Source organism: Anomalospiza imberbis, chromosome 6, assembly GCF_031753505.1.
Source record: "Anomalospiza imberbis isolate Cuckoo-Finch-1a 21T00152 chromosome 6, ASM3175350v1, whole genome shotgun sequence".
Classification (NCBI taxonomy): domain Eukaryota; kingdom Metazoa; phylum Chordata; class Aves; order Passeriformes; family Viduidae; genus Anomalospiza; species Anomalospiza imberbis.
Window position 1 is genome coordinate 48342654 of NC_089686.1, and position 15610 is coordinate 48358263.

The 15610-nt window shown below is 40.6% G+C and overlaps 1 protein-coding gene across 15 annotated transcripts in view; it reads left to right on the top strand.

The window, feature by feature from the left end:
* Positions 1 to 15610, top strand: part of PTPN5 (protein tyrosine phosphatase non-receptor type 5) — a 78659-nt gene that overhangs the window by 10566 nt on the left and 52483 nt on the right. For 14 of the 15 annotated variants that reach the window (XM_068194014.1, XM_068194008.1, XM_068194003.1 and 11 more), the window contains exon 2: positions 12724 to 12834. In XM_068194014.1, coding sequence (XP_068050115.1) covers positions 12735 to 12834 — 100 coding nt within the window. In that variant the 5' untranslated portion in view covers positions 12724 to 12734. Of the gene's footprint in view, positions 1 to 12723; positions 12835 to 15610 lie in introns of those variants that run through there. The other variant, XM_068194016.1, reaches the window with a different exon arrangement.

The window sequence follows — 15610 nt, forward strand, 5'->3', positions numbered from 1 at the left end:
ATTGGAAGTGCTGTAGATTTTGGACGTAGTTCTGGCCATTTTCACAGGTCTGTGTGCTGCCAGTAGGCATAATATCCATCATAAATGGAGATTCAGTGCTGTAAAGTTATGTAGTGATGCTAAAAAATGAATCAGCAATTAAGCAACAATGTTTTATCTGCAGTGTAGTCTGTGCAACTCAGAACATCAATTTTCAGTCTGTTATCCATGCATAGATTAGATTATATTCTATTAGCTTAAATTGAGAAGTGTTGTTTTCTGTTAGCCCTGGGCATGACTTTAATGTTCAACTGACTAACTTTATTAAAGGCAGTTTTTAAACCCAAAAAAACGGTGGCACATGTAAGATCCTGATGTAGGCATGATGCTGATTCCAGTGTTTAGACAGAAGAGCTTATTGTCTATATCCAGTATTTAGAAGAAGATTTTCTTCTGCTTGGCAAGCTTGCTTCAAAGTCCTGCTAATGCTAACTCTGGCCTCACTGTGTTCTCTCACAGTCTAGTGGCCTGGGATTTGTAAAGCTGTGCCTATGAGATTGCTGATTACACTGGGAAGAGAAGGCAGTCCAAAGCTAGCTGGAATAGCGTCTGCTGTCATTTGGGAATTTGCTTTATTAAGGCATCTGGCTTACTCCCTTGGTTGTTGATGCTGAACAGAAATTGAGAGTAGGTCTCCAAGCTAATTTATTGTCTGTCCTTCAAACCGGATGTTTATTCCAGTTTGGAATAGAGAGTTTCCTATCTGTTTCTACAAGCTTTTCTTCCTTTTTTTCCCAGCTGATACCAATCTCTGCTGCTCTGTGCATGGCTTCCACCCTGTCCATCTGTGTCTGCCACCTCTCCAGCCCAAGTGTCAGCTCCTGTAGGTCTGTATTTCTCTTCCTCTCAGAAAGAGCTAAGTAACCTTCTGCCACAAAGGTTTCAGACCAGGGAAATACAAACTGCTCTCTTTGTCCACTACATCCTGTCAGATTAGCAGCTTCTGATTGATAGTGATATTGACAAGTATGAAAGAAGCAGCTCTTCCCCAGAAGCTGTGAAATTCCTCGGTTGTAAGGAACTTCATCATGGGCTGAAATAAACTGATGGCCACCACCACAGGATACATGAAAGTAATTTGCTTCTAATTTTTCCATTCCTCTTCTGCAACTGATTGCTATGGATATCATTCTGATTCTGGGAACACAGCAATTATTTGGAAACCTCATCCTCATGTTCTGGAAAATGCCTCATTAATCCAGCCAGCCATTTTTAGGCCTTTTCCTGCAATACTGAACTCAAGCATTGCACTTACCTGGTTGTAATTGCTAATTTTCTTCCTTGGTTGCTGCATGATTTTAGCAGCTGATGCTTCATAAATTACCAGAGGTAGAGATGAGCAGAAATCTGAGATACTGCTAACATGTCAGGCTAGACAAAGCCTTGCTTGCTTGTCATAGTGATTTGCATGGTCTTTCGCCCCAGAGAAGCATTTCTTTTTCTGTTGTTTGAGAATAGGCCTCAGATCTTAGATCAGTGTAAATTTTAGAGCTCCTCTGCTGAGCTAATCCCTCATTGCATTATTTTGGAGCTGTTAATTGATGATAATTTGGGATGCTTAATGCATTTTGTTTGAGGATTTTTAAACCTTTTCCTGGCAGGCTCAGAGACACTGGTTGATGGGGGGAGTGGTTTTGGGGAAGCATAGGGATTGGAAGGCAGAAGAAGCTGCTTCTCTTTTGTGTGTGGTGGTGCCATGAAAACAAGAGCTGGAAAGGGTGAGACAGTGATTGTTCCTATCCCCCTCTGCACCTTCCAGGTTTTCACATTTGAAGAGTGTGATACAGAAGCAGAACTCTATCTGCTGATGTTGCTTTTTATGTGAGATAGCTCCTCAAAGAAGGGGGTCTTACATAAATACCTTTGCTGACCTGTGCTTCTGTGTATATGTGATATCTGTGGATGTGTTGTTAACTACTGCACAGAAAAGGAAAAGTGAGCAATCAAATCCATTACAGGGCTGGAGAAAGTAAGCATCCCTTTTAGTTGTATACAGGTCACCATTTCTAAGCAAGGTTTAGAATCTTCACAAAACTTGAACCAAGATCACTTCAGACATTACCCCAAAATGAAGCCTGGTTTTTCTTCATGTTGAACTTGGATGGCAGAGGAAACAAGGTCAGGCTATGTGGTGTTGGCTGGTAAAAAGGGAAATTTCAAGGTCTGTCCACACCGGCATAGGTTTTTGGGTTTTTTTCTGTCTGAAAGAATTCTGATACTTAGCTGAGGGGAATAAGTTGCTCTTCTGTTTTGGTTTGAAGTGGTGTCTAGGGAAGAGGAAAACAGTGTTGGTAGCAGCTTAATTTGCTTTGATCATTATGCCTGTCTATTCCCTGGAGAACTCATTAATTTTTAAGGCTGTGGCAGCAATAGGCTAAATGGATACAGTAGTGATACCCTGATGGTTTGAGATAGTGCATTCATCCTTTTGGGATAAGCAGCTCTGCTTCCTGCAGAGATTGTGTGGCACCCCAAGATCACTGGGTCAGCCTAACCTGAGAAGGCAGCTGTTTAGGAAACAGGAAGATGCCATTTGGCATAATAATGGAAACAAGAAAACTGTTCTTTTTAGAGCATTGTCTGCTCTCTGAATCGTCTTAAGATTCATTTACCCTTCTGCTAAACTCCACCTGTTTGTAGAAAAGGGGTTCATGAAAGAAGGTCAGGCTCTTGCCTGCTTTATGCTGGGGAGACAATAATGTGTGAAAGACAAGGTTCTGAGTTACATTGATTTCTCCTCAGTAATTGCTAGTCAGGATGAGTGTTGATTGTTGATTTACAGGGTCTTAATGTTGTGAATGGATAAGCTTTTCATACCTGGATATGTTAAAGGTGGTTATGTTTCAGATACATGTATATATGGCTCAATGTCCAAATACTTAACAAAATCAAGTAAAATTAAGACAATATTGGCCTACTGTGGGAAGTCTTATATTGGGCATGGTGAGGAGCTCCTGAGTCCTGACCTAGGAACTGAGTTGTTGTACCCAACTTCCTTTCTTAGAAAGGCATAGCAGACTGCCACTGCCTTATGAGGCACAGCCTGGACTTGATGAGAAACTTGTGGCTTTTCAAATGGGTAGGTGCTTCAAAGGGGCAGTAATCAGTGCTGGGCTGCAATAAACAAGCAGGGGACGCTTTGGCATGGGCCTGGAGCCTCAATACCTGTTTGTTGTCACCTGTTACACAGCCACAATGCATTGGGCAGGACAGAATGGCGACCCACTGTTGGGGCTGGGGTTCATGAGTGGGACAGCCCTGGCTGCAGCCAAGGCCTGAGGCACTCTTTGGGCAGTTCTTGGGTACACCTCCACAGCTGTGAAGGTAGCAGGAGTATTGAAGGATACAGGAGGCACTTAGGACAGTGAAGAATGGACGCAGTCAACTGATGGACCTCCATTTGGCACTGAAAGCGCTTAGTGGCTTTACTTTGAGCTTACCACCCTTACTTTTAACCTTCCTGGCCTTCCTTGAGTACTGAGATGATTTAATGCAGATGTGGATGGTCATGAAGTGCTTCTGTCTGCCCTGTCCATTCTCTTAACAATGTGCTTCCTCTCTGCACTCTTGAAGTCTATTTCCAAGAACTGGAAGTCAGAAGTGTGCAGTCTGTTCCAGCTGATGGGGCTAGAAACTGTAGGGGCTCCAAATTAGATGCTATATAGCTTCTAGTTAAAAAAACAGTGCCAAGATACTGTGAAATACTCCGCATATAAACATCAAGGGGAGAGTAATGCTCCATCTAATGCAAATTATATTCAGTGTGTAAAGCTCTTATATGTACTGTATATTTCATAATGTTTGCAAGTTTATAGTGCTTATCTTCTGGGCCCTGGACTGTAAACATCGTTGGCCCTGTGATGGAAGAAAGATCAAGCTCTTTAGTGCAAGAATAACAGAGGAAGTATAGGTGGACAGTGATCCAGACCACAGAAACAGCTTTGTGCTTTGAGACCCATGCATGTAAATGTGTACTCAGACACTGGGGATCCCTCATTCTTTGAGGGGATACTAGCAATTCTTGTCTCACTGAGATTAGACTCAAGGGCACTTACTACCTGCAGGATTCAGCCTTAAATGCCTGCCAAAATATTTTCTACCTTTGGAACTTGTAATGGTTCAAAGCTTCTCCTTTTTTTTTCTCCCGAATTTTAATTTATCTTTTATTTTTAAAGTTAAAACACAAAATCCAATCTACTGTGGCACTAACACTTCCCCCAACCTCCTTCCCAGAGTCTCTCTTCCTGGACTGGAACCCTGCATATAATATTTCAGTAAGTTCTAGTTTATTTTGCTAACATATGAGGGATTTAAAACCTAAATGCTGGCAAAGCCTCAACTAGCCTATTGCAAATGTGTCACTATTCATTAAGGACTCTCTAGAGTGCAGTATGTTCCTTGGTGGATTGGCTTCCTGGAAATGTAATGGCAGTTTGTGAATTTGCATCCAATTTTGTTTTTAGTCTATCTCCTGCTACTATAGAAAGCAATTTTGGTTCTGATAATTTGAGATATTCTGTTTTGCTTTGCTTTACTTTTATGTTGCACTTTAGGCAGGAGGATGAGTCAGCTGGTGCGATCTTTGAGAAATAGTACAAAGAAAGATTTCTTTGAGTCCACTTACTCTTCTAGAAATTCAGCAAGATATTTATGCCCAGCCATCAGTAACCAGTTGAGTTCCTATCTCACCTGTTGGTGAAGCTCAGTTAAGTTCAGAAAAGGCACCTGACACTTGTGTGTAATTCTAGCTTTATTTCTTTCCAGTAATTTTATGGGTGTTGAGATAAGAACTATAGGGTGCTGTGGGATTTACTGGTACATCTGGAGGGGAGATTATTTTGCTTCATTACATTAAAGTGTTGAGTTGATTTTATTGTGGCATGCTGCAATACTCTGCAGTATTACACAATGCCCATACAGCTTTTTTGTGCAATAACTTTCTAAATAACTTCATTTTTGGGCATAGTCATTCTGGAATAGTTATTATTTAAATACTCAGCCTTTTGTACTGTGACATAACTTGTAGCTGTAGACCAAGTCATAAATATTACATAGTTTTGGGGAGCTCCAGCTTTAAGACCCAAAGTGGCATGCGTAGAAGAAATTCTTCTGTGTTGAACTGCTTAGAGAAAATATAATCTTTTATAAGATCAACCCCCCCTTTAAAAATTACCATTACTCTTTTGTTTTTGGCTTGTTTCTTGTAAAATACTTTCCAGTCACTCTGCTCTTTGTTACTTTTGTGACCTGTACTCTGGTTCACCAGGAAGCACACAGGCAGGCATACACCTTCTCTGAATCAGCTCAAAATTTCATGACCAGGGCTGCGCCACTAGGATTGAGATTCATGTGGGTGGGAAGCAGCATTATATCAGTGGTTAACTTATAGATAAAGAAAGGGGAGAGTTGTGGCTGTGCAGAGAAGTGGATGCAGAACTGAGTAAAACTGGTAAAAGGGTGACAGGCCACGTAGCTGGACAATGTCTCTGGTTTTCATATCAAATTTCTCTGATGCAGCTGCTGTCTGCATCACAAGTGTCAGTGCTAATGGCCAGAAGGTGTTCACTCTCTCTGTAGCCTTTTAGAAAGATGACCTTGAATGATTGTGTGGATTTTGCAGGGGTTGTAAGACTAGACTCAAAACTGACTCTGTAGATCTGGTATTCTTAATATTCTTAGGAGTTCTAGGCAGAGGAATGTAGTAATTTTGATGCTTGCTGTTGTACTTTGTGAAATCCAGTGAGAGGGAATTATCCTTACTGTGTGAAGACTGAGAACTAAGGAAGCTATTGTGACCACTGCCTGTAGTGGCAGGCTCTGTAGCAGAGTTTTTGTCTGTTATGTGGGAGGCTTAGGTTTCATCAGTGGAGAATTTAATTTCCCATTTTCACCGAGGTTGGGTTTTTACAGAACTGTAACTCTGTGTATCTTGCAGAATCTGCATGAGAGCAGAGCTGATTTTTGTTGAGACAGATCTCCCACACGGCTGTGAAAACAAGTGCACAAATTCAGAGTAGCTGGGTGTAAATCTGAAGTAACTGTCATGGAGATTGATGTTCTCTCTAGGAGTTAATCTAGATTTACATCAGGGAAACTGTGACCAGAATCTCCCAGGATTCATCTTCACTAGAGTTTAGTAGCTCACTAAATTAATTGCTAATTAACTTGAAATGGTTGATTATTGTGGATGCTTCCCACATATTTCTTCTTACTGTCATCAAATTTAAAGACAGAGCTCCACTAGATCAGACCAGATCTTACCTGTTCTGAACTCCTGCTTGTCAAAAGCTGTTCCCTTCAGCGAGATATGAACATTGAGCACAGTCAGCAGACATTACACCAAGGAAGTAACTGCAATGCATGGCAGTCCTGGGGAATCTAAACTTGTTCACATTTGGGTCAAAACCTGTGGGGACATGGCAGCCCATATTGCTGAAGGCAGTTAGAATAAGCAAGGGGTTTGGAGAGATCCTGTAAGGTAGTCCCAGATTACCCTTGAAAGCTGGCCTTGCCCGTTTCTACAGTGGAGTGGTAGAGCAGAGACTTGTCCTTGATGTAAAGTGCAGTAGTCAGTGTGAAGTGGTTTCAGCACTGAGATATCCAAGCAATGGCATGAGATACCTGCACTCAAAATACTTCTTTCCCTGCATGTCAGAAAGCAGATGCTTTGGTGCTTTGTTAATTCTATACAAAGGAGGTTGTAAAGTCAAGTATCTCATGGTAAAATACCAGTTCACAGTATTCAAGAACACTGGGAGGGAAATGGCCAGAGCTATTCCTTTAAAGTCTGACAACATTGACGCACTCTTGCTCTTCAGATTTCACCATCAACATCATGCTAAAACACACACATTTCTTGTATGTGTTTTGTATGGCTCAAATTAAATTGGGATCCCTAAAGGATGGGGTGTCTGATCCTGCTGTAGTGTGGGCAATGAAGTTTTATGGCAGCCTTACTTGAAAACTAAATTTAGGTTCTGTTCCAGGCCCCTCCAGAACAGAGGCAGAGCAGGACAGTTAAAGCAAACCAGCTTGAGAATCTCTCATGCCCTTGAAAACAGTGAAAGGATCTGTGCCAGGGTTGACAGCAAAACTAAATTAGGCCTCTATTCAATAAAAAGTCCTAATTCTTAAATAAACATGTTGTTAGGTCCCAGCAGGGATTGTGTCTAAACAGTATAAATTTAAAAGTTGCCTTTTCTGTACAAAGTGCTTAAGAACCTCCCAGACCTTGGGCTTCACTTTGAACTGGTCTACCTCGCAGCAGCCTGCAGTTTGAACTGGGAGGGCCTGCTCACACTGCCTGATGAACCTGCAGTGAAGATGTAAGGGTACAAGAAATGGGTGCTCATCTTCCCTGCCTGCATGCCAAAGTGAAGGCATGGTGCCAAGGAGATCTGCGCATTAGATGACTAACAGCTCCCACACTGCCAGTGTAGGCAGGGAATATGCAATGCAGCCACATATGGGTCTCAAAACCACACCGGGTGCTTTTTATTCTTAATGTTTGGTTTTGTTTTTAAATAGGAGTTCAGATCTTTGAGCAGGATGTTTATCTCTATGCACAGAAAACAATATTGGTCATAGCTTTTAATATACGATCAAGTTTTTAGAACGACCAGCTGATATATCTGTTGTGAGTGACATCAGAATTTCAAGTAACTGCTATAAATGCTCTCTAGGATGGCTTTGCATATCATGTGTAATTTTCTGAGTTTACCTTTATTTAGTGGCTAGAAAATAGCTTTTTTAAGAAAGTTAGGTGTTTTTTTTTTTCCAGTGGGAATATTGTTTTAAAGCTTTGTATTTAATGTTTGGGTTCCTATTTAATTTTTTTATTAATACTTTTGCCCTGATTGAATTTTGATCACTCTTTTTTGGATAAAATTGGTGGGAGGTGTTCACAAAAATCATTATGCTGTAACAAAGGAGTTGAATTTCATTTGCTACTTGCTTAGCCTTAGTTTTTCAATGTACATGTGGATGTACAATGAGCTGAACCCCCAGGGAAGTCCCGTAAATGCCTGTAAGCAGAGTGCAGTTCATCTCAGCATTTAATCTAGCAGTGAGCTTCTTCTGAAGAGGGGCCCCTTTTCTTTCCCCCAGTGAGGGCTAATCCACACCCCACCTAATTAATTCATTTTCTGTCAGTTCTGCAAGCTGAAGCAGCCTTGTTGCTGCATGGATAGCTAAGACAGGGGGATAGGGTGCAGTAGAGGAAACTGAACAGGGTGAAACAAACCCCTCTCTTCAGCAGTGAAAGGTTGCATCATGCTAAATGCAACACAAAGTGAACCTCAAGTGTTGGTGATTTGGATGGTGGACTCATACAAATTCCTCAAGAAATATTAAGGACCCTCTGAGCTAAGAGCTCTACAACTACAGAATGGTGAGCAGTCTCTTGAACTGAATCTGAAAAAAATGGAGAAGCAGGAAACCAAAGACAGACTCTCAAATCACTGAAATACAGAGCTGTGGCCTCACAACCAGATGATCCAGTGTTCAATGACCAAACCTCTCTCATTCCCAGAGTCAGAATTTCTTCAAGTTTGTCATGGTTTTTGCTGACATCTCATGTGGATACAGTATTGTGGAAAGCAGACTCACAGAGTACAGGTAGAGAAGAGCTGAAGTCCTCAGATGTTTTCCAGGACATGCTTTCATTGACAGTGGCAGAAACTGTCAGTATCTATTGAGCACTGAGTAACTATCTGAGGACAAATTAATTTTTGAGTTTAGGAAGGAACAAAGCCCTGGTTCCCTTACAGAACTATTCAGTAGCCTGTGTAATATGTATTGGTCTTTATTTACTCTATTTTAAATGTCTGCTTCTTCTTTCTTGTTCTCTAAGTTGATATCCTGATCCCTCATCCCTCTTATATTGGTTTTGCCAGTAAAAATTGCTCTTATGTGGACTAGCAGTTAGAAGGGGTTGTGTGGAATGACTGGGATGGCAGTCCTCAGACAGTCTGCATTATATAAGCTGTGCTTTCCACCCAGGTGGTAATTAAACTTGCTCTTCAGATCCCCAGACAGAAGCCACTTATATGCACACTTCATTTTAATAAAGTTTTTCTGTTCCTCTGCCCCAAGAGTCTTAGCCCTATCTTCTGGTTTGTCCATTCTCAAGAGGGAGAAAAGGGAATGTAAGGACAAAAGGAGAGTGTGTGGCTCCGTGTAGTCTCATTTTGGGCAAATAGTCTTGTCTGGGGGTTGTAGATTAAGTGAGGGAACATCTTAGAACTTCGCTATGGATTGTCTGAATGATGTGTCCTTTGGAATAGGTGTTATATCCTTCCCAAAGAGGTAAAAAATGAGCAATAGCAATAAACCATTTTATCATTCTGTGTTCCATCCTCTGCAGCTGCATTATTGTTCTGTGATGATGCTCCTGCAATTTAACCTGCTTTGTTACTCTGTCAGTGCCAGGCTATGTATACAGATAATTGTGTGTACAATTTTTGCTTGGACCTGGGCAGACCATGTCATTGTTTTCAGCAAGAATTAACTTGGTAGCTTAAAAGCTCAGGATTTTCCTCATACGTAGCACAAGCTAAAGTCACTCTTGGTTCCATGTAGTCTGAATGTGCTTCTGGGTATTTGCTACCAGGAATTTGGCAATGGCTTCTCAGTCCTCTGTGACACATCCTCTAGGGGTTTCACAGCTCAAAATTAGGTGCTGAAATCTTCTTTTAACTTGGAGCCTGATTTCGCTGGCACTTTTGCACATGAGCGAGCGCTCCTGTGACTGGTTGTAGCTGCTTGTGTCAGAATAGCAAAGGACACACCAGAGTTTGATAAGGAAGGTCGTGCAGTTGTATTGCCTTTGTTGTTGAATGTGAGTTGCTTTCTGTGAAACTACTTAGCCTTGAAGGTTTTCCTTGTAGTCAAGGGCAGATGGAGTTATGTCTTCTACATCAGTGTATAGTAGGTGTAAAATTCTGCCAGATCTCAGCATTGTTTTCACGTCAGTTTTGCACTGATAATAACTGCAAGGTGTAGGTTAACTTAAAATAAGCCTTTATGCAGTTTTAGAGGCAGGAGTAATTCCTGCCTTGCTTTAGTGGTATTTTCCTTTGATTGTTCACATGCTGTTGGAGAGACAGAAACACAGGACATATTAGGCAATAGATGGGTATTTCTTTCACCAGTGTAAAACTACACCTGTCCCTAAATTAAATGATGGGGAAAGAGGAAGCAGAGGAGGAATGCTGGGGTTTGGAGGCAGTATAAAGAACGGAATTAAGTGTGGATTCTGGCAAGGCACCTGCACTGAATGCAGAATACAACAGTAGAATATAGCTTAAGAAGAGGCAACTCTCTCTTTGTAGAAGAGCATAGAGCTTCAACATTAATTCTTATTCATTTGGCCTCTCTGGAAATGTGATACCAAGTTCTTTGTACACAGTGTGTGAAGAAAGCAGTTTTATATCAGTATCTGAATATTGTGATGAACTGCAGGCACTAAGGGAGGTCAAAGAAAGCATTTGGGGCTGCTGTCATTGTAAACAGCTCTATTCTAAAAACTAGGTGTGATCAGGTTACCTTGTGTCAGCTGAACCACAGTAACTAAATGTAAAGATTCTTACTCTACTTTTTCAAAAGCACAAACCACTTCTGCCTTGAATTTTAGCTCTTGTCTTCTGCTTTTATTGGACTGAGGGCAAGCAGAGTTGATTACCTTTCCACTTAGCAAAATTAATAACCTTTGCTAGCTGGGGCAACCTGTTTAGATACCAGAGCCCTTTGTGTCAAGACAAGAAGTGCTGTGTAGAGAGTATAACATCCTTTATTAGATCACTAATAAGGTGCAGTTTAGGGATGTAATTTGGCCTTCAGTAGTAAGCCAAAAGACACAAAGTTCCTTATGAAATCCAGTTACTCCTTGGTTCTGCACCTCATGGCAGTTCTGCTGGAGGCAACATGAGTGCATTGCAAAGGCTGTTTCTCAGGAGCTGTTGCATACAACTTGCAATTATGTCATTGACAACTTTGAGGGGCAGTGGGGGTACTGATGGTAGACTCAGAACTGTCCACATCCTCTTTTCACAGTGCTTTTAATCTGTTTTTAGGAGTACCTGCTCTCTAAAAGAAGGTTGACTTCCTTTGGGACTTGCCTGCAAGACATCTTTTCTGGTTTGAGCTTGGACAGAAGAAATCACATCAGAAAACTAACTTAACAAAAACATCTAGCTGAAAATAATTGGTTGTCATATTTTCCTGGGAAGGAGGGAGAGGTGTTTCTAAGTGGCTATAAAAGTATAAATACCATCTGTATGATGTATTCTTTTTTTTTTCTGGTTTTAGGAATAACTTTTGGATTATGTTTGGCAACACACTGGGTACAAAGACAGTAATTCTTATTCTTGGACTTACATACTATGCTTGTATTACTACAAGTGAAAGAGATGGCATGTATCCAGGCCTTTACAGCCAGATTCATCCCTTAGTAATGCCTTGTCCTGGGTAGCAGAGGATAGCTTAGTGCTAAGATGTGCTATATTGCATCAGGTGATTTTTTGAGGAGTGCCTCACTCATTACTCTGCTGTTCTGGTTTTACCTCGATGCTGTCTTCTTGTATACTGGTGTCTTTTAAGGATGTGACTTACTTTTTTACTTGTTACTTACTTACGTACAAATGTGCTGCTCTATATGCAGTGAGCACCTCATGTCCCAGTGTCAGAGATAAAGTCTGCATATCTAAATAATCTTGGGTTTATTAGACTGTTCAGAACCAGAAAGATAATTTTCTAGTCAAGGGATTTCAACAGTACCTCTGTAGGAGAGGATACTTTCAGAATTTAGCCCTTTAAACTCAAGTTCTTAGGAGACTTCTTGATTGGGTTTGTGAGGCAGAGTGTACTGGCATCAAATATGAGGAGTTCTGTTTGTCTCTGTGGACTTTGGAAGAGACTGAATGAACTGGCCTGATGTTCACAGTGCAAGGTCCTTTAGAAGTAGATGGCAAATCACATAAGCCTCAAAGGCAGAGCACTTTATAATCTGGACAAAAAGGCATCTCTGGCTTCTCCTTTAGCTGAATGTGTGAAGGAGGAAAAGGTCTTTGCAGTTTGTTAGGGGTGAATTTCTTTCCACCTGCCTGCATGACTCTTTGCCCATGATTTTGCCATGCTTTTAGTGGCATGTTGGGCACATGGTCTCTGAGGTTATGATGGACTGTTCCCAAATTATGTGTTCAGTTAGCCCCACTGTGATAGATATGACTCATTCAACAGTCCTTCACAAATAAGGGCTTTTGTCTTGTATTCAGATCTTTAAGCCCTCTTGGAGATTTTAGTGAAATGGGGAGTGATGATTTCAGCTGAAGGCTTTTTCCATATGGTGCAGATGGCTCCTAGGAGAGCTTAGTTTATGGATTGCCTCCTTTTTGTTAAATATTAAAACATTTTATGGTACATACCCTTTGGTTCTGGTAGATTGCAGTTCCTTTATGCGGGCAATAAGCAAAAGCATGTTCATCAATAATAATATGGCAATATACTTCATCTCCTTTGCATGTTTCACCTCACCCCACACATTAGTGGGTTGACTCTTTCTTTATGGATGAACAGCTTGTCACGGTCTTTTAGAATTTATTGTCAAGAAGAATTGTGTGTAAAAGCCCTGAATGGTTCTTAGACATCTGATAGTGTCAAAGCTTAGATTTTTCCTTTATTTTTCAGGATTCTAGTGCATGAAGGACGTAAATGATAATTCCAGAGGACCATCTGTCCTGGAGCAAGCATTGGAACCAAGTTACTATGTGACTGAAAAGACTGAGTGCAAGTCAGATGGTAAGTAAGACAAAGAAGATGAGAGTTACCATGCTGTCACTTCAGTACAGATGAAAAACACCACCATACAATCCTTCTGAACTTATCCTAATTTTCAGGTTTTAAGTGTTTTGCAAAGCCCAGTTAGCATGGAAGGTAGTTTTTGCTAGATCTTTTCATGGTGGAGTATATATTTTAACCTAGCTGTGGTTCTCACATCATTCAGAGTCCAGGCAGTTTTACCTCCACTGCCTACTTGATGTCTATGCAATTCTTTCTAGCTTGCATTTCTAAGGAAGCCTAAAGGATTCAGCCTTTGCCTCTCAAAAGCTCCTTAGGAAGTCCTTTTAAATCCAGTCCATATTTACAGATTACCATTGATTCATGGTAAACTGTAAATAGATTCGTTTTGTTTAATCATCAAGGAAGTGAGTGTTTTCAAGCCCTTCTGGACTTGTTTCTAAACATATTCTGTCTCTTACAGGAAAGTGTTTCCTGTCTGCATAGTGAGGATTCTTAGAGCAACTGGGGCTTTGAATCCTGAATCCGGTGTAGAAAAACCTTTTTTGTTGTTGTTGTTGTATTGGTTGGTTATCTGATTTGTTTACTGGTTGCAGTTAATGCTGCATTTGGACTGGCCTTTGGTACCTCCTTGCAGGCTGCTGCAGTTTCTGGTAGTTTTTGTGCATCTGACTTGGGTGGGCCCTTGGTATCAACTCCCCACTGCAAAGAAGACCCAGCTTGTGGAAAGAGGATGCTGAAAACCTTTATTAGGGGATGTTAGAAGGGCAAAAGCATGCTCTCTATGCAAATAAGCTATGAGGGAATGAGTTCTTTCTGTATAATTTGCTGCTAAAAACCCTTTATGAGCTGTAATCTTATTTATGTAAGAACCCTGAAAAACTTCAGCTAACTTACGGGTATTTTTCCTGGGCATTTCCATCTTCTTTACAAATTAGATATAAGGGGTCAGATTTGGACAACTGAAAATCAATGCCTGCCACTCATTTGATGGCAAAAAGGAGGTGCTGTCTTTTCTGTAAGCTCAGAGGTATTACACATTTTGGTGTTTTTTGCAACCTTGTCCAGATCATCTGAGGCCAGGGTTAAACCAAGGCCATGAAACATCAATGAGATGGTGGGTAATTGTGCAAAATAATTGCAAGTCTCATTTTGTTAGGACGTGTACAAACATACGATAAATGACAAACACACATTTTGCCTCAAAGCACTTATTCTTGATAGCATAAGTAAAAGCATGATAACTTATGTTATGTGACACTTACAGACTATATTGATTTCAAAGCAAGACATGAGCACCATTCTGCTGGTATTCAAAAAAGCTAATTCAGAAATCACTTCACTGTTGGTTATCAAACTTATCCCCTTACTGAAATTTGTAGTAAAATGTAGTTAAAAATATGGAGTTAAGGTAAATTTGTTCTATCCACCAACACAGAAACCACACCCCCGCTGTTTTTAGCTGGATAGCTTAAAAAAATATGTGTTATAAATCCAGTATATGATTCTTAGGGCTACTGAGTATGTTCAGAGCTCTTTCATGTTTCACTTTCTATTTCCTGTCCACCAATATGACTGCTTTTGGGGGAAAATGTGTGAATGGTTCTGGTAGAATAACACCTTTTTTTTTTTGTATTACTTTTTACCCTCCTGGTTTATAAGGGTCTTCACTTCTTCCCCTTGTGTCTTTGCTTAGGCTTTGACACTGCCCTTCTTTCATCTCGAGGCCAAAATACCCAGTGTTCGTGCACCGAGCCTGCAGGTTGCTCATTGCTCATCAAAAAGATCTTTAATCCAGCAGTGATTACTGGCTTACACTTTATATGTGGGCAATACAAAGGGAAGTTTTTCAAGCAGTTTTGTTTTTATTGCAGAATAAGGCGTGGGAAGTTCTGCCTTGCAGAAAAGCTTAGCCTGGAAAAACCTGGTGTGGGAGGGGAGAAAGAAAAGATTAACAATCATTTATCATGTGACATCAAAGTGGAATAGTTCCAACAAAGAAACTGTGCTGAAACTTCCCAACTGAATGTGAGCTGAAGGTCATGCACTTCTGTTCATGTTAACTTGATAGAGACAGCATGGAAGCATTGCTAAAGTACCATGGAAGGAATTCTGTGTAGGCTACCCCTGGCAAGTGATGAAAAGTATCCTGGAAAGGCCTCAGTCTGAGGTGGCTGAACAGACTGCTTTTGGCACAAGAGGCAAAGGCACTTAGAAAGTATCAGTGATACTAATTTCAGGAAAGGCTCACGTGTATAAAATTTAAATCCATGTCTTTAATCTGATGGAAGATGCTCCAATGAATATTTGAAGTAGAAATCATTCTCTAGGCATTGTCATAGGACTGTAGACTGGCACTTGTTTCAAATTTGGCAAAGAAAAGGGTATCATTCTGTTCAGCTGTCAGAAACACAATAATAAACTTCAGTATTGCATAAAATACAATGCAGAATGTGGCCAAAGGTCTTCAATGTTGAGCAATCCATTACTTTCATACAAAGAAAATACTGGTTGCATTGGAGGGCATAGGAGCTAATGAGAAACTTCTAAGGCATGGCTTGATTAGGGTAGGTTGGAGGGCAAATTAAAATTCTGAAAGATTCCTTCGAAAACTGTTAGAATATGTTTGTGCCACCCAGTAAATACAGATGGTGAAATCATGAAATTATGGACTAGATTGAAAAATGGTCATTTTAAGTAATTATAAGTCTACTTATTTGACAGAACTGCCTCATGTTCACATGCTCACTTCCAGCACAGTGCATGAAGCAAAAAA